The 27,575-nt window shown below is 26.4% G+C and overlaps 1 protein-coding gene and 1 non-coding gene across 8 annotated transcripts in view; one reads left to right on the top strand and one right to left on the bottom strand.

The window, feature by feature from the left end:
• LOC107446997 (ATPase phospholipid transporting 8A1) overlaps positions 1-26,167 on the top strand; it is a 68,888-nt gene extending 42,721 nt beyond the window's left edge. For 2 of the 7 annotated variants that reach the window (XM_043048171.2, XM_043048169.2), the window contains 11 exons: positions 1,250-1,372; positions 2,767-2,845; positions 2,925-2,986; positions 3,069-3,125; positions 4,034-4,141; positions 4,447-4,535; positions 5,462-5,563; positions 10,559-10,647; positions 11,804-11,869; positions 15,302-15,345; positions 24,072-26,167. In XM_043048171.2, coding sequence (XP_042904105.1) covers positions 1,250-1,372; positions 2,767-2,845; positions 2,925-2,986; positions 3,069-3,125; positions 4,034-4,141; positions 4,447-4,535; positions 5,462-5,563; positions 10,559-10,647; positions 11,804-11,869; positions 15,302-15,345; positions 24,072-24,137 — 885 coding nt within the window. In that variant the 3' untranslated portion in view covers positions 24,138-26,167. Of the gene's footprint in view, positions 1-1,249; positions 1,373-2,766; positions 2,846-2,924; positions 2,987-3,068; positions 3,126-4,033; positions 4,142-4,446; positions 4,536-5,461; positions 5,564-10,558; positions 10,648-11,803; positions 11,870-15,301; positions 15,346-19,046; positions 19,358-24,071 lie in introns of those variants that run through there. The other 5 variants (XM_071185391.1, XM_043048170.2, XM_071185392.1 and 2 more) reach the window with 3 other exon arrangements.
• Positions 26,168-27,359: 1,192 nt separating this feature from the next.
• LOC122270525 (small nucleolar RNA U3) lies at positions 27,360-27,573 on the bottom strand. Its single transcript, XR_006225843.1, has one exon. It is a non-coding gene; the product is annotated as a small nucleolar RNA U3 (small nucleolar RNA).
• Positions 27,574-27,575: the final 2 nt, after the last annotated feature.

A 27,575-nucleotide genomic window follows, 5' to 3' on the forward strand; every position in this document is an offset into this window, starting at 1 on the left:
TCAGACTTTTAAAAGCTGTTTATATCTTTCCCTTTAAATTTTGACTTCTAGTGTGATAATCTTATGGATTCTGTAAGTATATACTAATTATGGCCCTTATGGAACATAAGTATATATTTGTTAACATGAAAATGAAGGATTAATTTACATAAATTATGAAATATTTTTCCTTTAAATTTTTTTCTTATTCTTCACTACAATTATAAACATTTTAAAAACAAATAGTTGCTAACTTGCAGTATCAGGGGTCTGTTTAACGGACCCTTCACAAAATATCTTTTCATAAAAACGGATCCTTGACAAAATATTTTAACTTAAAAATGGACCCTTCACAAAATAATTTATCTTTCGATCGGACCTTTCACAAGAGACACTCAATAGACATTTGCATATAGCTGTAAATGGGCGGGAAAGATGCTGAGTGTTCAGTTATTATAGTTATTTTCAAATCTACTGACAATCGAAGTATATTGCTCTAATATTTTGTTAATAATGTTTTTCTGCTTTAATTCTAAGGCTAAGTTTGATCTCATTTCATTTATATTTTGTACCTTAACCTCTCTGAAGTCAAAGAAAAATTATAATTTCTAAATGTAGTATTCTAAGAAAATATTTCTATATCTGCAAACATGTGTACATTCTTATTGATATTAAATGATATTTTTTTTTGTAAATAAATAATTGAGCAATATATTGTTCATAAAATTGATTGATAAAATATTATGTAAATAAAAATTAACTTATGTCAATTTTTAAAAAAAAATATTATAAATTTAAGAATTGTTTAAGTTTACTCAATGTGTAACACATTAGAAGTGATGCATAACTAGTGAAACAAGTTGTGTTATTTAAAATATGTCAATTGAAATTAGTAAAATTCTGAGTGATTTTGTTTCCATTATTCGTCCGAAATGGATATTCCGTGTTGTGCAGTATAGGCTAAATACCGAATATTTGTATTTTGCATCTCTAATTTAGTACGAGCAATAGCTGTTTATTTTTAAAAATTTAATTTTTTTTAATTTTAATTTTGCATTCTTGAACAAGCGTTAAATGAAAATTTTCTGGGAAAATTAGACTAAATTGAGTTACAAATGTAATTATTAAACTTCATCTGTGATAATCACTTAAGTAATTTAAAATAATTGCTTTTAATCCTAAAACCACATTATTTGTTCTTAGTTTGAATGAAATATTTTGATAGGTGCAGAATTCTTTTTATTAAAACTTCTTAAACTGTGTATTACAGATATTTACAGCTGCTCCGCCGTTGGCTATAGGTTTGTTCGACCGTACCTGTAGTGCAGAAACCATGCTTAAATTTCCTGCTTTGTATAAAACATCACAGTCATCAGAATTCTTTAATGTTCAAGTACGTGTGCAACAAATTTATGAATGTTGTTTTTAATGTCCATTAAAATGTTGTGTTCACTGTTGTAATAATGTTATATATGACTTGAATTCATTGATTTTTACAACAAAAAAAAATTGGTTAATTTTATTATTATTATTGGTTTTATTTTAATATTAAAAAATTATTAATTGAATGTTAATTATTTTTAAGGTTTTTTTTTTTCAAATATTGATATAAATACATGGTGGAACTCTTAACTTTATCACACCTATTATAATAAGATTTATCAACCCTTTACATTATCTAGATTATTAATTATGTTATTATGGATTTCTCCTATTTATTATTTAGAAAGTTTTCAATTCATAGAAATCCCTCGATGCAACTATGAGCACAAAAACTTTGTTTTTTGAGGAAGGAAATCAAATTTATAAAACAAAGAAAAAAGGTAATATAACAGTTACAGGCACGTTCCAACACCACAACTTCTTTGCCATTCATGGTTTTAAAAGCACTTCTTCATCATGTTGCACGATCTGAAATTTTAAAAAAAAGAACAAAAACAGAAAGCCTTTTTACCATTTGTAAACTATAAATACAATATTGTTTAACTACTTCTCCATATTACATCATTATTTTATTTACATATATTTTAGATCAAGGCTCTAGATCTTAATGTCAAGGCTCTACAAATTATTTTCTCATATGGGTCTAAAAAAGTGAAGGAGGGAGGAGTTTTTTTTTTCCGTTTGGCCACGACATTCTTAAAATTTACTTTTTCTATTAGCATTCAGATCTTAAAATGAACCTTCCTTGACAACAAGATTTGAACTAAAATAATCTGTTTAGGATTGGTATTTGTCTTTAAAAATCAAACGGCGTGTGATACTTGATTAAGAAACTTCACTGGCTTCAAAACTATTCCAATGGACGACGTGTCTCAAGTGCACAAAAATAGTCACCCATTCTCAAGACTTGTCAGACGTTAATAAGAAAAGCATTGATTTGAAATATAAAACGTAAGGATGTAAACTAAAAGTAAAGGTGAGAAACTATACTAGAAAACCACAATAGTTGAGAGCGTAGCAAAAATGAGGAGGAAAGATCAGAACAAGTAAAACCACTGGCGGAGAGAGGCAAATCGGGGTAAAATACATTTCCACATGCTATTAGGTGGCGGTGAGGAAGAGGAACTGATGTTGATAACAAAGGAATCAAAAAGCATGTACTATGTAATAAGGTTTAAAATGTTTGTGATTACATTTTTTTTTTTAATGCAGGCTTTTATGCTACTTTTCATTCATTAACATGCTGGCGCCTAGAAATATTGAACTTTTGTAGACCTCTTCGTGTAATTATTACCTGTTTTGTATTTTGTACTTAGAATGTAATTGTTTTTTTTTCCTCTGTAGGTTTTTTGGGTTTGGATTTTTGATTCAATTGCTCATTCTATACTATTGTTTTGGCTAACATACTTGAGTGTTGATCATGGTAAATAAGTTTCATATTTTCCTTTTAATATTCAACAATTTAAATTTGCTTTCTTTAATAATATACACTTTTGCTTCAGATATTGTTTGGGCTAACGGAAGAGATGGTGGCTATCTTCTTTTTGGAAACATGGTTTACACTGTCAGTACCAAAATATTGGCTGATTATCTCTTATAATATATTTGCAACATAAATATTTAATTGATACATTTTATTTTTTCAGTTTGTGGTGATAACTGTTTGTATGAAAGCTGGTTTAGAAATGAATGCTTGGACATGGGTAAGTGAATGGTTCTAATAATATAATCACTAAGACAAGGGGAAGCAATGAGTATAATTGCATATGACCCTGTGACTTTATATGGCTCGCTTTAGTTAATAAAGCAAAACTCTTTCAATTCTGATAAGGAACTTGGAAAATATTGAAATAACAACTATTAAAATTCAAATTTTTTATGTATTTCTATTATAAAATTTAAGTTAATACTATAAATTTTAAATGATTTTTTCAACAGAATATAAGCTTCCACTTTTTACTTTTATCCAACTTGCAAGCTCTTAACTCTTCCTTATCTTTGATCATCAACTTTGGTAGTAGAAGAAGTGTATGGAAAATTTCATCTCTATTTTCTGTCCTTAAAAGTTGGCAAAAATTACAAATAAGTTATTTGCTAATGATTATTTATGTCATTATATATACAAATTCATAAAAGATATTCTTTCTTCATTAACATTTCTTTTTAGCTATTATTTTAGCTAAAATGCCGTAAAATAAATGTTAAATAATGTAATTAAAATCAAACAAAAGTAAGAGGGAATTGGAGTTAGTTAAACTTTTTTTTCTTCTTCAAACTGTATAATAATGAAAAAACTATTAGATATTTTTAGGTAATCAAAAGGGCAGTAAAAATTTGGATTCTGGTCAGAAAAATGTATATTGCTGCGTAATTCTAAATTTGGCCGTGAACATCTTTTTTTAGTAGTCAAATTATTTATTTCATAACTTATATAACTCGTTCTAATTATTATTAAAACCACAATAACATAAAAATATAATTTAAAAATAAAACAGTATAATTAAGTATCATTCTTCATATCTGAAATTGGTCCAGTTTTTTACCTTTGCATATCGATGAGTGGATTTTAAAAACAATTTTTGTAAAAAATATTTTTTTTTTTTATTTGTAGCTTACTCATTTGGCCATTTGGGGAAGTATAGCTAGCTGGTTTATTTTCTTGTGGGGTTATAGCAATATGTGGCCAACTTTTCCTATTGCAGCAGATATGGTTGGCATGGTAAGTAAATATGATTAGATTTTATTACTTTTCTAAAATGATTATTTTAATTGATAATTTTCCCTCATTTTTATGTAAACAAAATACAAATTAATTCTATAAAATACAGTTTAGTTCTACAAAATACAATTGAATTTTACAAAATACAGTTGAATTCTACAAAATGCAATTTTCAATTTAATTTTTATAGTTGGTTTTGTCTATTTATATAGTTGAACTTGATTAAAGTGAACTAATTGGTAAAATGTATTTTTTAAATCTGTTTATTGTCAACTTAGTGAAATTAACTTTATTAATTTTTTCAGGACCAATTTTTATTGTCATCAGGAGTATTTTGGATGGGTGTTATAATTATTCCATTTTTTACTCTCCTTGGAGATTTTATCTTTAAAGTGTAAGTATTGTTTACATTATAACTATCTACTATTATCAAACCATTCTACAGTCAAAGTTACACTTAAAGTCTGTGTTTAAAGTAAAAATATTGGTTAGATCTTAAAAAAAAAATTTATGGGTATCTAAGCACCATTAACTAAACCTTAAATTCATTTAGAAGTTTTTAAGGGTTTAACTTCAAAAATGTTTAAATTGCAGATTTTTTTATGATCCCTTTGGTATTACTGGATTGAAAACTTCATTTGTTTCAAAAATATACAAATTTAAAATAAATCAAAATGTTCCAAGCACTCAAAAATAAGCAACCATTTTCAAGACTTGCCAGATATGAATGAGAAGAAACAAAATTTTCATATAAAGATAATTTATTAATATGAATGCTGATTCCCTTGTTAATGACATTAGTTCCTTACCGCCTCTCCATAGATCATGGAAATGCATTTTACTCCTTCCGGCCACTGTGGTTTTTCTCGAATTGTTTTTCATCTGTTTTTTTCCCTCAACTATTTTAGTTTTTCTAGTTTTGTTTCTCACCTTTATTTTTTCATCTTCTTCGCTGCCAACTGTACGTTTTATTTCTCTAATCACTTTTGTTTCTTCTCATTCACGTCTAGCAAGTCTTGAAAATGGGCATCTATTTTTGAGTGCTTGAAACATATTGATTGTTATTTCTAATTTCTTTGTTTTTTAAACTAATATAGTTTTTAATCAAGTTATACCACATCAGTTTTTTGAAATTATTTATTTAATTTGATCTTTTTGGTAATTTTAACTTGGAACAAATTAACTATTGAATACTTCTTTAAAGATCTATTTATTGAGTAAAGTAAATTGAAAAATTTGAGCAATGTAAACATTTCAAAGTTCTAAACTATTTCATTTTTCTGATTTTTGTTTTTAATTATAAGAAACTGACATTTGTAGGTTAAGAAGATCAGTATCTAAAAGCTTAGCAGAAGCAGTTCGAGAAAGTGAAATTGCAAAAGCTGATCCTGCCACAGTTATTGTACATGCAACAAGACAGAGGTGATCATTATGAATCTAGATCAAAACTTTTTCTTGAATGCATCCTTCATCATTGCTTTTAAAAACTTTGCATCTATCATATTTTTTATATTTGTAACGCATTTAATGTGAATAAGTATTATTTTAATTTTTCCTTTTTTTCTAGTCACATTATCTAAGATAATATTGCACTGTGATATTTTACCATCATGTAAACCAAAAACTTTCATATTTTCTGTTTTGAAACTTTAGTATATATTTTGATTGTGTTCAAATCTGTTGACAAATTTATATCCCTGTTGTTTGATATGTTTGTGCTGTCTGTTCAAATGTCCAGAAATAAATTTTTATCTTGAAGTTTTTTTATGTAGCACGAGTGCTTTTGTGTCCGTCTCTGCTTCTGCATTTTTTCCTATAATCTGCATGTGTATAACCTCTCTGATTCTCAAATTTAAATGGAAAGAAAATTAATTTTCTATTTGTGCTTCTTTTTATGCTTCAAAATTGTTAGCACATTTTATAGTTAGCAGAGGCAGTTTTTTAGCAATTTCATTTTTCTGTTTTCAAAAAAAGTAGATAAAGTTAAAAACTTGGGAACCAATCTGAATCGCATTTATTATAAATCATCCTTGTTCTGCATAATAAAACTTTTTAATCCTTCATCCTCCTGCTTGTAGATAATACAGTATCATCTGCATGCTTTTAATAATGATAAAAACAAAAACAATTTTGTTTTTATAATTATTTTCACATAGGGGAATATATTTTGGGGAATCTTTTCACAAATTTACTCAAAAAATCATTGTACAAAACTTTTTACTTTGTATGCTATATTGTCAATATTTTGCATGTGTACAAATTAGTACTATCTCTGAAGTTATTATCTTCCAAAATGTGCTAAGAGTTTTGATTTGTAAAATGTTGCAATAAATAAACAAATTGCAAAATTGTTCCTCCCTTCACAAATACTTTTAATTTAATAACTTTAAAGGTAAATTTGAACATTTCATGTACTAATCTTTAATCATCAGTCTATAATTCTGCATCTTCTTGTTATTGTGATCCAATTTTACTTTTCATAACCTTAATGAAATATTAAATTTTCCATTATTTTTTTACTGCCTTAAAATAGCTTTTAATTTGTCTCAAAAACAGAGCTGACTATATTTCTTAGCTAAGCTGTATTATTACAGTTCTTAATTCTGAATATGACTGAATCTAAATATGGTTAATTATTTTATATAAACAAATATTATGTTAGTCTTTATTTATATATATTTTAATAAAAATACTTGTCAACATATATCATTTTAAATACACATTTTACTATCCTAAATTTTAACCATTTTTAATTGTATTTTATATGAGTGATCATATAAAATATACCAAAATAATTTTTTACATCAAATAAATTTTTGTACAGAAACTCAATATTTTCAAGAAATAATTATCAAACATATTTGTTGAAAAATATTTAATTCATATTTTGCAATAAAATTGCACTAGTTGCTAAAATAGCTTTTTAATAAACATTTGACAGAACACACTGGGTACTATTGTTACAAATTATACATATTCTTTTCATAGTTTATTAAAAACAAAACAAAAGTATAAAAGCATATTAGAAACTTAAAGTTTTAAATTGTATGAGTTTTAATAAAAATAATATTAATTATAGATTATCTATCCTATCAAAAGCATCTGTAAAAATAAGTCAAAAATGTTAAGTGCATATTCACAAGTTTGGAAAAATTACACCCATTTTTCTTTTATGAGTAACTAACAAGAGGCAATACAATTTACAGAAACTACAGCATCTAATAAAATTTTTGTGACATCATATAATCTGGAAAAGATATTAACACAATAACTTAGGTATCTCTGTGTCATCTTTTGAAATTCAGTTATTCTCAATAGTTCACTATTAAAAAATACTCTTTAAATATACTGTAACTTTTTAAGATAGTATTGTGTATTTTCAATGTGAAATTTTTTAACATATTGCAAAGGAATTACTCCCATTTGTCTAATACATCAATTCAACTTCAAAAGAAGTACTGTGTTAACTTTGTTGCATAATGATGTCAAAAAGAATAAGTACTCATTGTTTGCAATTAGTTGTAAAGAAGAAAAAAAATCAATCTCAATTATAGATCATGGTATTAGTTCACCATTATTACAATTAAAGCTGTGGTTTTCTTCTAATATGTGTAAACTCTTCATAATCGCGCATTTTTTAATGCCGCATAGCCATTAAATAAAAGTGGAGTGTTTAAAGTTTTGTCAAGGTTAGAGAATCATAATCTTTCCTCTTGAGTGTAATGGAAGAGAAGAGGGCTTATTTTAATAGTAATGAAAAGTTTTAAGAGTTGATGACAAAAATATTTAACTTTAAAAAAAATATCATAATTTTTTAATTTTTTTTTATACTTTAATTATTATTTATTTTCATTATAAACTTGTATTGTCCTTTTTCAGAGAATTAAATTGTTTTTGTTTCATATAAGCCAAAAACTGTGTAGTCTCAAAAGTGTAACTTTTATTTTTTTAAAGTTTAACTGAATAATGAAATAGTACAATTCCAATCAATCCACACTATTTTAAAGCAATTATCAGTTTAGAATTGTCAATTTTTTGTTTTATTCTCGGGGAAATAACATACCTAGGAACACAACCTCTTATATTCTTACCTTTGGTGAGTCTAGTTATTCTTTTAGTTACAAGTAAATATTTATGGTATTTTTATACGTTCACGATATATCAACATTGAAATCATTTTATTATATTATAGCTAAATGTAATAAGTAGAAGTTATAACTAAAATCATAATTGTTCTGTCGAAAAATAATTATTTAAATTAAGGTAAAACATTTAAATGAAAAACTTTTAATTTGATAATTATAACCAAAATATCTGCTTTAATATTGAATAATTTCAAAGTCAATTTTTTAAATATTCGAGTTTCACCCTACATATCAGATCTCCTTCAATAGGGGAAAAAATCATTCAAACTAAATCTTCATATTAACTTTTTATAATTTTTTTTTTTTTTTAAATTGAAAATAATTTTTTTGCTTTCATTATTACACTACTTATTATTTTATGTTTATAGCAATTTGTTATTGTAAGTATGGTGTTAATTCTATATGATATTAATAATTATTGAAATATGTTTTTAATAACTAATTATGTTTAAAATGCAATTACTTGATTTAAAATACAATTATGTTTTTATTTTGATGAAACAAATTTTTCAATTAATAATTTGAAGAAAGTGGTGCCTTCATTATTATTATTCTAATTAATTTATTGGGCATGTATGTTTATTAAAAACCTAAGTTAAAGGATTAAAATATTTTGAAATGCATGATGAAAACAATTTACTAAATGTTTTTTAGTTTTAATACTATATATTAAATTTGCTTAAAATATTTTCCAGCTTATCCTAATCTACTAATTTTATTCTAAACTGATTTTCAAATGGTAGTTGATTTAAATATTAATAAAATTATTCACTATAAAGGAAAGACGAATTTTTTTTTAACTGACTAACTTTAATTTAAATATGAGCCATCCAATTAACAAAATTAGTTAAGCATTATTTTTATGTGCAAATAGTTTAAATAAATCCTGTGTACTGTACTTTTCCAGCTAAGTACTAGAAATTCAGCATCTTATCCAAAATATCAAACTTGGCGAAATCTTATTCAAAAAATTTTTTTCTTATATTTAGGATATTTCATGCATTATTTATCAAAACTCGTTGGATTTATCAAGATTCTCTGATATAAAGAAGATTTTCAAAGGAGAATGCAGCTGCTTATTCAAAGTTATTCTAAATTTCTAGCTTGAAAATGATCATTTATTTTCTTTATTTAGCATTTCTATTGAGGAGGGGCTTTAGGATCTTTATTTTTTAAGTGTTACATTGAAAACATCTTTAGTGATCAGCCATATAATAACTGCACAAAAATGCAATTAAAAATGTCTACTTTTAAGTTGTACAAATTTATTTGTATCAAAAAGAGGATTAGTTAATAATAATTTTTGAAAAGTGATTCTCAAAGTACTATTTATAATATTTTAAACCTTTTTTTTTTTTTTTTTTTTTTTTTGTAAAATGAAACAGAAATATCTTTAATTTTTGATTTACATTTTTTTAAACATTCAGGTTAAAAAATTGAACTTTAAAACTAGATTAATCATCCCTGATCACATTTAATAGAATAAATTAGACATTCAAGTTTTTCCTACTACTGAAACATGAAATCAAAGGGGGGAATAACAAAACTGTTTGTGGATTTAGGCAAGTATTGTTATTTTTATATAATAAAAGGATAATTTCATGCAAATTACAATTTTTTATTATTTAATAATGGGGAAATATTTTTGAATTATAGGGTATTTAAATTTCTGTGTCTTTTTTAACCAATTAATTTTAGATGGCCAAATCCAAATTTTGAACAAAATTGATTTCATATTTTTTGAGAAATAAAAATTTGAATAATTAACTTTTTTTCAGAAACATTTTAGCCATTTTTCTTCCAAATTTGGATTTTTTAATTTATAATTACAAGTTAGGTTATTTAAAAAAATTTGTGTTCAAAAATCATTTATTACAAAAAATAGTGCAAGAGATATTGCCCAGTATGAAAAAAAGTAAATTTAACATTTATTTACCCAAATTTTTAACCACACTCATATCTAAACATTTTAAATATATATTTCGATTTGTAGTTACTCTCCACGGTTTAGGTATATTTTATTCAGAGAAATTATGTATTTGTGTTTCATCTTTTAATTTAAATTATATTTTGCTTAAATTTAATGTTATAAATATCTAGAATTATTGTACAAATATTAGTGTGTAAATCATTTAATTAATTGGAGTACAGCTACTTCATTTGCTTATCTTTTTTTACTTTTTCATTTCCCTATTTCATGCATTTAATTTTAAGCTTGTTAGTAACAGTTATCATTTTAATTAACTTTTTGATTACTCTATTTGTTATTTAGACTTACTGAGACTGCAAGATTGTTGAAGAATGTATTTAGGAGGCCATCATCACATGTATCTACTGTTCCTTTAGAGATGGAACTTCAGCGTGAGTTTTCTAACAAAGTTTTAATTCATTTAATTTTTTTTCTTCAAAAAACAACTTAGGACTAATTCAGAAAATGATTAAATAGTATTTATATTGTCAAATTAGCGTCTGAAGTAGACATTTAAAATTGGAAGGCAGAACTTATTTTAATTTGTTTATAGTGGACTCTCCTTTAAATCTTGGTTTGGCAGATTTTGACCGGAGGATTGTAAAGGAAAGAGGAAATACTCTGAAGCTAATGAAATTACAATGATATTAATGAATGCAATGAATTTACTCTAAATCCAATGATATTACTGAACCCAATAATATTACAGAATCCAGTTAAACTAAATACGATATAATTGAATTTAAAATTTAGAAAATGCAAGTTTTTTGTATAGTATTTACTATTTTGAAAATTTTTTTCTTCTAAAAATAAAGCCATTATAGCTTCTAAACTATTAGCCCTAACATCTCATGGTTTATCTTATTTGATGTAAAAAACTATATCAGAAACAATACCTCATTTCTGTAAATATATCCATTTAACTTTCTACCCTCTTTTACCCCTTTCCCTCATATGCCAAAACCTATTGTGAAATTTTGTGTGATAATGCCACCTGAGACTCTCAAACAAATACCAGTGGGTCCTGCCTTCCTATTTTAATTGTTCTGGATTTAGATTATCTTTTGCTTAGTATTGGTCATTAAGTTAATCTAATTTCTTGGAAGAAGTTGAAAATTTTTAATTAACTGTTATTATTGTTTTTGGTTATTTCATATGCAACAAATCCAGTTGATTATTGCTTTTGTAGCATATGGGGGAATTGGAACACTCTGATATAAGTTTTTTCTTGCTAATAGATACAATAAAATCATGAGAATTACACCATAATTCAAACTTGATTTATATTACTTGTGTTTCATATTTGTATTAAAACAGAAATGTATTAGTTTTCAGTACATATGACTCAAACATTATTTTATTGAATTCCACGTGTGTTGAGGAAAGTCTAGAGTGCCTCTGATTTCTCGAAAATATATTGTCAATTCTTATAACCATACTGCATGGCATGCATTTTATTTATTTGTTTAAATATCACTTTTTATTTTTTCTGTTTTCTTGTTTATATTGGTATTTTTTAAAATTTTTATTATAATTTTTTCAATGTAGAGACGTATGCGGAAAATAGACTTTTTAATGTTTGGGAAAGTTTGATTTCTAGTGTTTCTGAAATGCGTAAGCTTTTTATTTTGTTTTATTTTTTTGGATTAAGTTCAATATCTGTTTTAAGAGTAATATCATCACATTCATTAAATTTTTGATAACCATCTTAGCAAAATACAATCTTTCCTCTTTCTTTGCAATTGATATTGCTTTATAACTTTATTTTTCCAACAGCTTTATATGCTTCATTTCTGCTGCTTTTATTAAAACTTCATACTTAAAGAATTTCTCTCTCATTAGCTCTATATTGAAGCATTCTAAATGTATTTTCTTGCTCAAACTCTTAATTTTCAGATTGTTCAATAATAGCTAATTTGATTATTGTTTGGAATATTTTTTAGTAAATATTTCTTGAATATGTTCCGCAATTTCCTTAAGACTTAGCGTCTGTTTACATCAGAGTCAAACAATGCCTGAATAGCATTGTTTTACTCTAATGGGATTGTTTTGTTTACTTAATTTATTATAATTACCTATGTTTATTTCAATGAAAAAAAATTTTAATAAATACCTAAATGCAATATATCTTTCTTTGTGTTACATGGATAGGGAAAAATTAACATTTAGCCACAGGCCACGAAACTGCTAAATATAACAAATGGCGACTAAACAATTGTACCCCATGTGCAGCATTTGAATGGTCCTTATTTTTCAACTTTTTAAAAGTTCAGCTACCACCACCTTATCTTGTTTCAATCAACAAAATAATGATTAATTTGAAATTTTATGTCAATTTGAGAACTGAAAAAAGGACCTACCTAATCAAATATAAAATTTTGTAATTTTCACCAAAAAATCCACTTCAAATTCATTCATTATAGATTTATTTCCAGTGGAGGTGAATTAAAATATTAGACATCATGATTTATGATGTCTATAATAATGTATATATTGTACATTTTATTACTATTTTCTTTCATAAGTATGTGTAGTGTATCTACCACTGCAAAAGTGCAATTCCACTTCCCTTGTATATGAGACATGTTAACTCGTTTCTATGTTGGGGTACCTTTTCATAGTTGAAGTTTGACATTGTCGATAAGTCTTCTCCCCACATTGATGACCTTCGGACGTGATGGGAACACGCTCACCTTCGCAGAAACTCCTACTTCAATTTGAACACGCCTACTTTGATGGATGGTCCCCATTGAACAGTTGACTTGCTACTTGTGACTGCAACATTATCCACCTCCTCGCGCTGTTGCTACTCAGTCATGAGAACACACAACATCAACTTGTATACACTCGACTGCTAAAGGCTGCACAGGAACGTCCCTGACCGTGAACTTAATACAGCTCTCCCCGATTCTCACAAAACTGCGATGAATCAACTAGTGGTATCCGGTCATCAAATTCTATCACAGATATATTTCTGGTGGAGGAGTACTGTAGTGTATCTACCACTACAAAAATGCAGTTCCAATTCCCTTGTATATAAGACATGTTAACTCGATTCTATGTTGGGGTATATTTTCATAAATGAAGGTTGACATTGTCAGTAACTACTATTCCCACAGTATGGAATTATTATGAATATTTTATATTCTAATATTGCGTTGCATTTGCAGAGTTTCTAACAATTTTGTAGTTTCTATGGTCTACGAAAATCATAACTCATTCTATGAAAAGGTAAATTTTTTCCAGAGATTGTTAAGCGTTTTTTCGTCCTTTTCCTCGTGGGTTTTTAAATTCCAATATACTTAATATGATATTATTACAAAGCATTGTTTTTGAAAATAAGTTATTGCTTTTTGACGCACCTGGTTCACGACAATTCCATTGTAAATCCACTTTGTTTTCTGATCGTTTTTTAAACCAATTCCCGAAGATTTATCAAATTCTGAAATATTTAATATAATACATGATTTATGCATTTAAGTTATCACTTTTTGATTTGACGATTCTATTATAAATTTACGTCATTTTACTTTCATTTTTTCATTATTTTTCGAATTTTAATGTTTTTAATATGATGATAATTCTAATTTCTGCTTTTGTGCCTCTTATTTGTGACGATTCCCTCATAAATCCAAGCCGTTTTCAGTTCATTTTCACATGGTATTTCAAATTCTGAAATGAATGATGTTATTAAGGATACGCGAATTTCACACTTGAGTAATTACGATTGACAAACTTGATTCAAAATTATTCTATTGTAAATAAACATTATATCCCTATCTTTTTCGCTTATTTCTACCTTGTCTTTCCAATACTTTTTAATGCAATGTTACAAACTTCAGTAATCACACTATTCCATTGTGAATACACGTTTTTTTCCTATCATTTACTTACTGGTGTTTGTAATTTTTTGCAGTTGTTACAACAATTATTTATGGTTTTTTGGCAGTTATTTATTATATTCAGTGTGATAAGCCATTTCTGCCTAGGTTTTAAAATTTTTATGTTCGTGCAAAAAATTTATAATTATTTCTTAAATTTACCCTCATTCATTTTGTTGTAAAACTAAAGGGCGTTGGAAAAAATTTTTTATTGTCACTAATGGTAACTGATTAGGGGTTGCTGTTTTTGCACTTGTTTCTTCATTTTAGAAATGAACCATGCATTGTTTAAAATATTTAGAGAATTTCTTCATTAGCTTCATTTTATATCATTTTAGAAATGATCCATGCATTGTTTAAAATATTTTGAGAATTTCTTCATAAGCTTCATTTTATATCACTGCATTGTTAATGTCAGCAGTTTTTGTCAATCGTTTAATTTTAAAAATGTGGTCACAGTAAAAATGCTGCAATTGGCTAGTAGTAAAGTTTTCTAATTTTATACAATAATTCGAAGCATGTATAGTTCTAAATTTTTCTCTAGCTTTTCCGAAATTTCCATACTATGCTTATGTCATTAGTGGAAGAATTCCTTCAAATGTCAAAAAGAGTTTTAAAGTACAATATTTTTTAATCTTTATTATTCTATAAATATGGGAAGAGGCTGGAATTTGTTGAAGCTGAGCAACAACAGGTCACATTATTAAAGTGAAATAATAAAATAGCTACTTTTCTTTCACAGCACATTCTTAATTAAAAAAGAAAACATAAAAATAGCCAATACTTTCAGTAAAATATTTTGGTTAGCCAAGATGTTCAACTAAAGGCGATTCAGTTAATCGAAGTTATTTTGTACTCGCAATTTAATGTTCTGTTGTAAATATGATAAAATATCACCGAAGAACCGGGATAAGAAAATTTTTTAGTAGTTTTTTGCACTAACTTTCATTAGAATTTGATTTAACTTCCCAGTATGTCTATTTCTTAAAGTTAATGTTTACTCAGTTAAGTCAGTTTAATGTTTACTTAAGTATATTGATTGAGTTAAAAAAGTGTCTCCTTTTTTAGGAATTGTGTTTTCAAATATTTATTGTTATTAATTTATCTCGGCTTTAAAGAAATTGGTCAGTTTTTTTTTTCTTTAATGATGCCTTGTGTCTTTTAGATGGATTTGCATTTTCTCAAGAAGAACATGGTGCTGTACCTCAGGTAATTACTATCTTTATTATTTTTCAATATTGAATGAATGTTATTGATTTCTTTATTCTACTGTGTGAATAAATATTTAATACTGTGTTTTACATTCATTGTCTTATTTTCATTTTAATAGCTATTTTTAGTTCGAGCATAATTAATGTAAAGTTCACTACTAATTCCATAGTGTTCTTTTAAAATAATCCTATCCTATTAGACTTATTCTTCAAATAATAAAAGTATAACACTGTTAATTTATAAATAAAAAGATTAATAGTTTTATTTATAGCAATTAAAATAAATTACTTTAAATAGTTGCAAAACTCAAGCAAAATGATGTATAGTGAAACCTCTCAATAGGGACCGCTCTCTGTTATTTTGTAAAATGGTCTTTACAGAGATGCCAACTTGCTCCGGACAGCGAATTAATATTTTTGAGTGGTAGTTTATTAATTGTGATTCTTGGTTTAATAAATTTAAGTTATTAGGTTTTTATCCACCACTATTTCAAAATAATTCGAAGGCTTATATAATTCGCCAATTTGCTGTAATTAATTAATGCTGTTTCTTTTAAAAAGTAAGAAAAATTAGTCAAATATTTTCAACTTTTAATTGTATTTATTTACCATTTTTTAAATTATTTTAGCTTGTCAGGAGCAGTTGGCATCTCTGTCTTTAATTGTGGTTTGTCGTTCTTAAGGGTTACCTCCATTGATTTCAAAATGTTAACGCATGTACATGATCTTTCGCAACCAATTTTAATTTCAGTTAGTGTCCTTTTCTTGATGCGGAAATGACCCTTGTGTTGGCGTCTTGTGTTATTATGTGTTAAAACAAATTTACCAGTTATGAAAGATAGAACTATTTTAAATAAATAAAAAAATTTTGTTTTTTGTTCAAGTTTACATTTAATTATATATCATAAAAATTAGCTTTGAAGCGTGTTTTTTGAGATGCTTAGTTTTTTCTGAAATAATTTTTTTTTATTTGACTTTTAACTCTAAAAATAAATCATTGATAGTCCCTTGGTTGTAGATCTCTTTCAAAGATTGTCGAAAAGAGCTCTCAAAATAAGAGCGTCGTACAAATATTTTGAATACATTTTTATCTACTTATTTGTTTTAGCAATTTTTGCTTTGATATTCCCTTAATTAACCTTTTCCACATTTGGTTGCGAAGGTTTGCCTGGTCACTCAGAGAGGTTTTGATGGTTGCTCCTAAAGGTTTTCTTCAACGTAGTCTCTGGAAAAAATTCTGTGCCTCCCAAAAGTTCATGTAAATTGAGGTTTCACTGTGCTTAGTTGTGTTGTTAAATATTAATTTGCTGTATCAAAAACAGTGTGAAATAACTACTTTTCAGATTACAGATTAAATAAAAAAAGAAATTTTTTGAAAATGTGGTGAAATTGAATTAAATTTGATTGAATCTCTTTCTTATGTCTATATCCATTTAAAGGAAGCATTGCCATAAGAAAGGCATTTTTTTCTAACTAAGTCAAATAGTCACATAATAATAAAAAATACATGTTTTACATCATTACATTATGTTATTTTATTTATTTGCTAAATTATATTGCAAACTTCTCAGTATTAGTCATTAATGATGGGAAATATAAGGTTACATGCTGAGAAAAGAACCTCTAAATCATTTGCATTATTAATTTTGTGATCTATAACTGAATCTCTAAATTAACCCAAAATTTTTATTTTTGTTATTAGTTAAAATTATCATCAAGTTTTATTATTTTTTTTATTTATTTATTTTGTAAAATTTGAAGAGCTATTCAATGTACCTATGAATATTCATTTATATGTTAAAAATGTTCCATTTCCCTTAAGTAATGTCCCTAAATGTAATGTTTTTCATGTTTATTTTGACCACTTCATGTATTTTTTCCTTTTGCTCCCTTTATTTTATCAATGTCCATTTCTTGCAACTTTTATTTTCCCTTTTTTTTTACTTATTGTCTTCCTCTTATTGCATTACGATTATCTACTCTCATAATTAATGCTTGCCAATTTTTAAAACTTTGATCTGGGAAATGTATTGTGCCGTCAGTGAAAACAATAGTCCTCATTTCTCTTCTCCAATTTAATTTAGTGATTAATTTATCAAGTAGGGGAGATTGGGATGATACCAGGTACCTCAATTGGGTTGAATTCAGTTCTGTTTTCTAGCGAACAAACTCTGAATTACACTTTAATAGTCAAGAAGAAGAGCATATCATATTGGTGTGTAGTTGATTAATTTACTGCATTTGTTTTACAATGTCAGCTCTCTATTGTTCTCTCATTAAGCTATTCTTATTTATTGGACATTAGAGTTATAAAAAATATTTTTATTCCAACTTATATGTTTACTGAAGATTCATGTCCTATCAACCAATGATGTTTTAATCTATTAGTAGCACTATCCTGTTTCGTTTCGATAACCTCTGCTCTCGTGGTAATAAAGACAACTACATCCAAGGCTGAACAAAAGTTTTTGAGGCCACAAGAAAAACAATTTTGTGGGCCCCTTCTTCAAAGCACTAAAAGCCTAATTTTCCTATTCTATTTGATTTTTTGAAGACCCTCAATGCAAAACCGTAATTTTAAATATAAAGAAATTCTCCGCAACTTTCTTTTTAAAAAAAACTGATTAATAAGCGCTATTTTTTTTAAAACAAATTTTGGTTGTGCTCTCATCAGTCCCACACCCCAAGACCCCTCTCTCCCACCATTACAACATTGACTACATCACATGTAAAATAATGTCTACTATGTTGTCACTGAAATTCTAGTATTTCTAAATTTCTCATAGATTTAATATGCGTACAGAGTTTTACCTCACAAGTGGGGTAAGACTGGGTAATTTGATATTTTCTAGAGAAAAATCGTTTATAAAAATTTAGTACATCATTGACTTTTCAGGAATGATACATTGTACACAACTAAACAATAATATCTTGATTAAATCTGACAGTTTTTAGGCTGAACAGTTTAGCTAAAACAGGCCTTCGAATCCTAGCTATCTGGTATTACATTAGTTTTCCTTACATTTAATTTATGATTTTTAAAATTTCCCTAAGTAAACCAAAGTTGCTCAGGGAACAGAGCTAAGCCCAATGAGGTGACACAGGTTCGAATCTAGTGACGGCTGGTCAATGCAAATTCTGCTCTTAGCTTGCATCAACCACAATGCTGATGTAAATTATGCTCACTGTTAGATGTATCATGGGTTACCTAGTCATGGAGATATCTGTGGATGGCTTTCTTGATTTTCCTCTCCATGTAACGCAAATACGTGTTAGTTCTATCAAAACTATCCTCCACACAGGCTAATACTGCAATGCTTGATCAAGTTCCTTGTTTGGTTTCAAAATTACAAGGAGTTGATCATTGTATGGAGTTGAACATTGATAGTCGTAAACTCAAATTCGAGTTTGCTGTTTGACACCATTTATAAAATAAAATAAAACTTTCTGCTCTAATTAAAACTTAATAATGAAATTGAAGCATTTTTCATTTGCTTCTTGTAAATGATAGTCCTCTTTAGTTGTGATTTATAAGTTCTTTTAGTAAGTTAAACAACAAACGAAAGTGATGAATAAAATAATTTATCAAAAAATATTGTGATCTACTAAACTTATCCTTCATATTAATCAAATTATCATTGCTTTCTGTGAAACTGTCTTTTATGGTACTGAAACCTTTGTTGTCCTTTGTCATTTTAGGCTGAATTGATTCGTGTTTATGATACAACCAAAACAAAACCACAGGGGATCTGAGGGTCACCATTATATTTGTATACTATGATACTGCTGCCACACTCTGTTTGAAACTTAATGTTCATCAATTCACTCTTGAGCAAGAAAGAGTTTTGGTCTCGTGGCATACTTGGCAAATAAAATTTTTCATGTAATAGATGCACTTTTTTTATACTGATAAGAAAATGTGTATTGAAAATGTATTATTTCTGCAGAATTTGAAATTGCCAAATTTCATAGACTATATTGTTTCATTTATTAAAACCTATGAAAAAAGTTGTTTGTTAACTAATTATTAATTTTATTATAACAGAATATAAAATTTACTCTTAAGTTATTACATTTTGCATCGCTGAATGTGTGCTTTTAAATTTAAATGTCAGGATAAATATATATTAGATATAAAATAATGCATTTAATGCAAGTCCCAAACTGAAACTAATGTGTGGCATTTACTGTGATATCTAGTCGGGTTTATTTCTTTATATGTTATAAAATGTTTTATAATCAGCAGTTGTGACATTATATAAATATATTTAATTTATTGTTGCTCATTTGATAGAAGTATTATGATGTGTTTGTTTGTCATATTTAATCTGCATATCAATGCTTTATATGTAGTGAATGTTCATTATTGTTATTTTTGTCCTCAAAAAGTGTCGTCTGTATTAAGAAAACATTGTCATTGTCTCAAATGTTATTCTTGTAGGCAGAGAATGTGTGTTACAGTTTTCACTTGATCGTGTTAATATTACTTATGCTAATCATCAAATGAATCAGTTTTGTCCTTCAATGTAGCTTACTGATTAATCAACCTTCTTATTGCAAATATCACATTATTAAGTTTAATCATTTACTGTAAAACTTTTAGAGTTATAGGAACGGGATTCCATCGTTAACTGTTTTTTTATGAATATGGGGATAAAATATGTTGTTTTTATGTATATTTTATTAGCATATAAAATTTTTTTATATATTTTAATACTTGGTTATTAAATAACAGAGTAAGTTTCAAAAATGTCTCTTAGTTCACCTGCACTTGTCTTTTTTAAAAAAAACTGAAATTAAAAAACTTTTTTAACCAATTGGAATCCAATTTATTTAAATACCAGACTCAGAGGAAACAGCTAAATTAAAAGCTGGTAAGGTTTTGGTTAAAGATTATTGTTTTTGTTTTTTTATGTAAGTGATTAGTTACTAAATCAAATTTAATACCTACTTTATGTTATCTCTTTCTGAAATAAACTGATTGCAGCATACTTATGCCACCACTTATTATTTATTTGAAATAAATGTGTGTCTAATTCATCAAATGATGCCATTGAGTTAATGTGACATATTTTAACCTCAAATTCCCAAATTAATAGCACTAAGTTTCTGTCAAATATCTGCCATTCACCAATAGAATTTTTTTTTTTTTATGTTGTCCCAAATAACAAAACATAATAAAAATCAATAATTTTGTGTTGCAAATTGTATTTGTTTGTAGCTTAAATTCTCTTTTCTGTAGTGTTTGTTTTGTTAAGCATATATTAATGTATACAATTAAAAATTTGTATTTATTATGCAAAACATCTCCTTTTAAAACGTTAAAGAACTGGATACAGTATTTTATCATTATAACAATATTTTTATACACCTTTAAATCTAAAGGTGATTTTTACACTCGTATTCTACGATCTTTACCATTTTTAACCAAATCTACATCATCAGTGGTGCAATAGCTTCCTATTTCATGGGAATATGCTTAGTTTCTTGTATTTTCATGTACAGATTTCAAAATTAGAAAATAAGCATTAAATATATTGCGTGAAGTAATCTAAAAATTTCTGCAATGCAATGTAAATGTTGACATATCGCTAATGCAAGAAACGATACTTGGGTTTTTGTTCAAGTGGTTAAAATATCATAGAAAGTTTTGTACTTGCATTATTTAATAACTCTTAAAAGTTTAAAAAGTGTTAAGCATTTAAAAGAATTTAAACTTCAATCGAAATATTTGGTATATATATATATAATTTTATTTGGATCTTTTGTTGGATTGTTTGAATTATGTGTTAAATATCAAAATACTTGTATTTTCTTAATTTGTTAACGGGTCAATTGTAAAAAGTAATTAAATTTAAAGATGGATACAATAAAAAAATTCAGAAAATAGGTTTGGTATTAAATTGAAATAGCACACTGAAAAGTGTTGTACAAGCTCAAAAGTAATATGATGGAAAATTTTGAAAGAATATTGTATTTTCAAAATATACAATATCTTGTGAAAGATTTTTAAAATGTTTGTTTTAGATTTTAATTAAACCTCTTTCAAGACAATTTTAGGTTTTAAAAAAATGCTTGTTTGAACCAAAATTTAAAAAAGAAATGTTTATTCTCTTTTAATCTGTTATCCAGTTAAATCTTATCTGGAAAAAAACTACCGAAACAATCTAAACTGCACATTGTAGTTACATAAGTAGATACATTAATATGTTTAATTAGAGTAAGCGTTCTTCAGTTTGTAATTAAAATTTATTAAAGATTTGTTGTGTTAAAAAATATTTGATTTTTTGTAAATTAATTTATATATTTCAAAACATCACATTTTTAGAAACGCTATATTTGAAAAGAAAAAAAATTCTACCTACCTTATCACTGTTCATCAAAAAGGTCATTCTATAATATTTTTATTTATTTATTAATAAACTATTCTTTAACAATATAGAGTTAGACAGAAGTCATACAGATTTTCACTCGTATTATTTTGCTGCTAATGCCGACGGAGTTTTTTTTTTTATATATATATTTTTATTCGAATTTGACTTTGAATATTCTAATGTTATTGTTCATAGTTATATAAATATATCTAATATTCAAATTTAATTTATTTCGACTTGTCATTGTTGATTTTAGTTTTAAGTTTATGCAATTTTTTGTGCTCTAAACTAATTGTTGTTACTACTGCAATTGAATGTAAATATTATATCTTTGTGTGTGTGTTGATGTAGAACAAAATGATTAGGTACCACTTATTTTCCATATGGTATTTTTGAAAGTTTATGCATCCTCTCTTCTTGTATCTAGACTTAGATAAAAAAAGAATGAAAAAAAAATCCTTATTCACCTATTCTATCACCTCACTCATTCTATAAACATTCCATTTTAATAGTGTATAATAATGTGTGGGTGTTTTTATAGTTTTTGAGAACAAAAGTAGTTCTTTGTATCTTTGATTTGAATGTAGTGGTATAGTACTAATTTTTTTATTGAATTTGTTGTCAATTTATTTTATTTTTCACTTGTCTTATTTTTCCTTAATGTTTTGATCAAATTTTATGAACAGTTTGTATTGCTAATTTTATGATCCTTTTGTGCTTCTGAATTTTTTTAGCATTTTTTGTTACGAACTGTGTGTGATTTCACAAATAGATGCTTTCTACCAGATATAAAATTATAATAAAAAATCTAAAAGTTTTTCTCTCTTTTTTTTCCATCTATAAAAATTATTGAAAAGAGCTTACAAAATTTCATTATTTATAATAGTCTTATCCCTTCTATAATGAATCTCAGATCTAGTGAGCACTCGGTTGTAGTTAATTTTTTTTAGTGGGCCCTTCTTAATTCCTATTTAACTAAAAAATATTGTTTTATTAGCTTATAATAGAAGAGCTGAAAATTGCTAGTAAATTTTTAGTGTACTCTAATCTCATTTCCTCAGGGGTTTTTTTCTTTTCCGACTTTAAATTTGCATTAGTTGCTATTGCAAATGAGGGCATTTCTTTTCATTACGTCAACTCTTACAGATGCGTGTTCTTCACTTTTAAGCTAGGGCAAACTAGTTAGAAGTGAAATTGGCTTTAAAGTATCTGAATTTTCAACTTCCTAGAAAAAAATAATTACTTGAAAATACTGGATTCTTTACTAATACAAAGATTGGTAAATTCCTCATAAAATCGAATTGTAGTCAATTAAGAAGTACTAATTTCTTCCTGAGAATATAAAAATTTATTAATTTTTCTTTTTAATGTTGTAATATGTTAAAACATAATTTTTCAAAGAATTTGGATATATTGAACTGCTGTTTACCGTGAACTTATTGTTGTGTTCACTGATAGTTTGCTATAAAGGGTGCAACTAATTGGATTATAATAATGGACCAAAAACTTTCTTGTTTATTTTTAAAATTGAAAACTCTTAAGAAGTTGCTTGGTTTAGTTATTAACGTTGCTCCATAACAGCATTAATAGGTTATCTCAAAATATTTGCTTCTGCTAGTAATGGTAAATAAAATAGTGTGTTCTATTACTTTTTTAATTAGCTAGCATTTATTGATAAAAAAATTTAAATGTTTTTCACTGAATGATAGACTATAGTAATAGTTTCATAGTTTAAGGATATTTAAAATAAATATTTTGACAGTTTTTCATTATCTTTACAATAAAAGGATTAAAATCTCACATAAAAAATAAGCTAAAAGCAACTGAAATTCCTAATTGTCTCAACAGCTTTTTAATGAATAAATTTTTAACATGCATGATGCATGAACATCTAACTTCAAAAATGCATTTCCAAAATACAATGACCACAAGAAATACACCTTGAACATACTAAATGTTCCAGGATATCCAAATAATTAGTAACTCTAACTCTTAGTCAGTAAATGAAAACATTAAATATTTTCAGCATTTTTGATCACACAAATTATGCTTAATGAATGTGCTAAAAGTTAATTGCTAGTTATATAATTGTTGTTTTAATTATTTATATGTTTTAGTTCTAGACAATTATTAAAAAGCTTAAGTTATGGATGAAAATAAATGGAATCTGTAAATATGTTAGAGTTATTTCTTTTAGCTTGCCCCCTTTTTCTTTAAATCAAAACATTTCAATGCGCAGATACTTGAATTTTTTATGTGATTGTCATGTATCAAATGACTGTCCAGTCTTATCATAATTTTCTCTATAATCATTTTTTAGACTGCTTTTTTAATTTTTGTTTAATTTCAGACTGTATCTGTTTTTACCTTTGAAGATGAAGTAGTGAATAGGGACCATACTTCAGATGATACATGATAACTGAATAAGAATGCTATTGTATTGTCTTATCATGCAATATCCCTAATAGTATGTCTGCAAAGATGTGCTTTTTTTCAATTTATTTATTTAATAATGTAAATAAGACATCATTGTTAATATTTTTAAAAAAAATGCTACAGCTAAAAACTGTCATAATTTATTTTAATAAGATAACCTTTCTTTATAAAAATTGAATGCAATAAATAAGCAATTTTTTAATCTATTTCTTTTTAATAGATGGTTTTTTTTTCCAGATTTCTTTTTTAGTTATCTATTCAATTCTAAAAACTCAAAAATTAGAATAATTTTTAAAATATTGATGATTAATGTTCTTACTCAATATTGTAATCAATCTTTAGAAATATACTTTTGTCCATGGAATGCATTATTTATAACATCAGTCTATTTTCTGAATCTGAATTGACATTTTGTATTGTCGACATAAACAAACTGAATCTCAATTCTAATATAACTATAAAAACAGACCTTTAAAATTATTGTTCTAACAAATGACTATACGTATTATAGGTCTGTATTTTTCTTATAATTGTGTGATCAAAATATACAGATTTCAAAGGTTACAAATTTAGTAAATAAAAAAGGGGTGCAATACATGTATTTTTAAATATATTAAATTTTTTGTAAGAGAAGTATACAAGCAAGTCACTCACTAAATTTAATTAATATTAGTATACTTCTAGTTTTTATGTTGCCATTGTTTAAAACAAAAACAAAAAACTATATTAGCTGAATAATAAAACTATAACATTGCAAAACGTTTATATTTGGCTATGATTTTTTTTAATGAGACATTGATATTTTTATGTGCAAAAATAGAAAAAAAGTTAGTTTTAAAAAAAATTCCTTACTTGATTTATGACAAATATTAAAATTAATCCTGTTTATATAAGCATACTGTTTCAGCTTCTTTGAAAAAAAAATTTACGTTTAAAAATAATATTCTTTTAATACTTTTGTCTGTATAATAATACATTTGTTTTTATTCTATTATGGGATATAAAAATCATTCATATTGTTCTAGCAATATTTCTTTTTTTATGTTCAAAAAGATTTTTCTTATTTACATCAGAAATATTATTTTCATCTATTAAAAACAAGCGCTGTATTTTGTACGCTACATATGTTCTTTGTAGTTTAATTTATTATTTTATATTTTCTTGTAATTTAATGCCCATTCAACTTGATCATATTGTAAATATTTTGACAAAAGAAAACAATTCTTGAGGTGTCCATCATAATTTTTTCTGCTTCCCAAAATTCAATTCCAAACCAATTTTAAAACAATAGTTAAATTTGCCTGATAGAATTATGACTTAGTAATTTACTGATTAGTTAATTAAATTTTATCAATCAAAGTTTGGGGGAAATTAAATCTAACTACATCAATGTAGAGAGTATCTTGATTTTACTTAATAATTAGATTATATTTCACTTCTATATTATAAATCTTTAGATATTATGAGTGACAGTTGCTGAATTTCTCTTGTTAATTTTTAAGGCGTGTCATAACTGGTGAATTAAGCATTTTTATTGAGTTTTGTAAATTCAGAAAAACTTCAGTATTAATAACTTCAGTTATCTTAACAATATTTTCCCTCTCCTGTATATATGAAGAAAAAAGAAATTTTAATATTAAATTTTGCAAAACAAACAGAGTCTGATACATTTCTTGCTAAACAGGTTGCTTTTTTGTGAAACATGAACTTTCATGTAAATATTTCACTGTTAAATTTGCCATCTAATTTTTCAATTAATGTTTGATTATTTTCTTTGTGCTTAGATCCTATTGTATTTATTCAAATTGCATGTAAACTAGTCATATTCATAAATCTGGATTCTTGAACTTTGTAAATATATTCACTTTGCCAATTGATATGGTTAAAATAATACTTTTGCAGTAAAAGAGAAATTGTATACTATGCTGTTGATTTTCATTTCATGTAATTATTTCCCAACTATGCGTGTTTAATAGTTTGTAGTAAAATAAATGTGACTTTGATATTGAAGTTTTACATAGTTTAAATAAACATTTCGTGGGCGATATATCAAAACAAATAACAATTGTCATTTATCATTGAGTCGTATTTATTGAGTTACAAAGATATAGTTTTAATAATGTATATGATTGAAACCTTTAAGAGACCAATTTTTGGAATTGAGATTGATTTATAAAAACAAATACACATGGCCTATCACCTAAAATCAATTTGATTTTTTGAAAGACATTTTTTTTTATAGAAAGTATGTGGAACCTTCCTTCTGTAAAGAATTGGCTTTAAACTTGAATTTCTTCCCTTACTAATAACCGAATTTATAAATTCTATGTTTATTATAACTAATAAATTCGGTAAGAAATATACGCAAAAACGAAAATAATTCCACAGTAAAGACCTGTGTTCTTGACCCTATGTCAACCTTTACTGTAATATTTTTGTACTTTCTGAAGTTATCAGTAAACGGTCGCACTAATTATAGATTGGAAAATAGCTTCCCAATGACACTTAAAAATTAATGAAGTTGATTGAAAATATACTTCCATAAAGGATTAAAGAAAGTTGTGTTATTATATAAAGATAAAATACTTTAAATAATTGTTTCAATTTCCAGAGTTAAGGTTAATTTTTTAATTAATTATCTAGTACTTATTTAGGTAGATTATTTGTTTATAATTTCAAAAAGTAATGAATTTCTCCCTGTAAAAAGAATATTTAATTAAAATTTCTTGTTAAATCTATTGGAGGTTATACCGTGTTTAGAAAACTAAATATAGGGGTATTCCACAGTTGAAATGTCAAAAACATAAAAAAATTTCTGTCAAAGCTTTTAAGGAAGAATTTAATTTTAAATAATATTGCAGATCCAGGAAAAGGGGTTTTTAGAGGTTAGAAACTCCCTGTTGTCTTCTTGAAAAATTAAATCACTTGCCGATCGTTCAGTAAAATGTTTGATTCATGAAAAGCTATCCCATGGTAACATGAAACGTAATAAGTAACGAAACCTCCATAAACTAAACATAAGACTTCTCTCTTTCAGTAACACTGATATCTTGAGGTTTCTATTATTCTAGGACCAATATTGAAAGATCTAGACATCTCGAAATAGGCGCTCTGGTGCATACTTATGGCTAATGTGGAATTAGCCAATTCTGGGGCCTAAGTAAAATTGGTGATATGCATAGTTTCTTCTTTTTCAAATATAACCACTCAGAACGAGCTTTATCCGTCTATTTGGCGCAATGCAAAACAGTGCGATCATCAATGTTGTTCATCCCATTTTAGGAACGAATCAACCGCTTCACGCTCAGGAGAAAGCCCCATTCCACATCATCGTGGTTGGGTTTTCTGCGAAGTTCGGTGAGTGAACTCGCTAATCATACTATAGAAATGTAGAGATGGATCAAAAGTAACGTAACAG

This window comes from Parasteatoda tepidariorum, chromosome 9, assembly GCF_043381705.1.
Source record: "Parasteatoda tepidariorum isolate YZ-2023 chromosome 9, CAS_Ptep_4.0, whole genome shotgun sequence".
NCBI classification, from domain to species: Eukaryota; Metazoa; Arthropoda; class Arachnida; order Araneae; family Theridiidae; genus Parasteatoda; species Parasteatoda tepidariorum.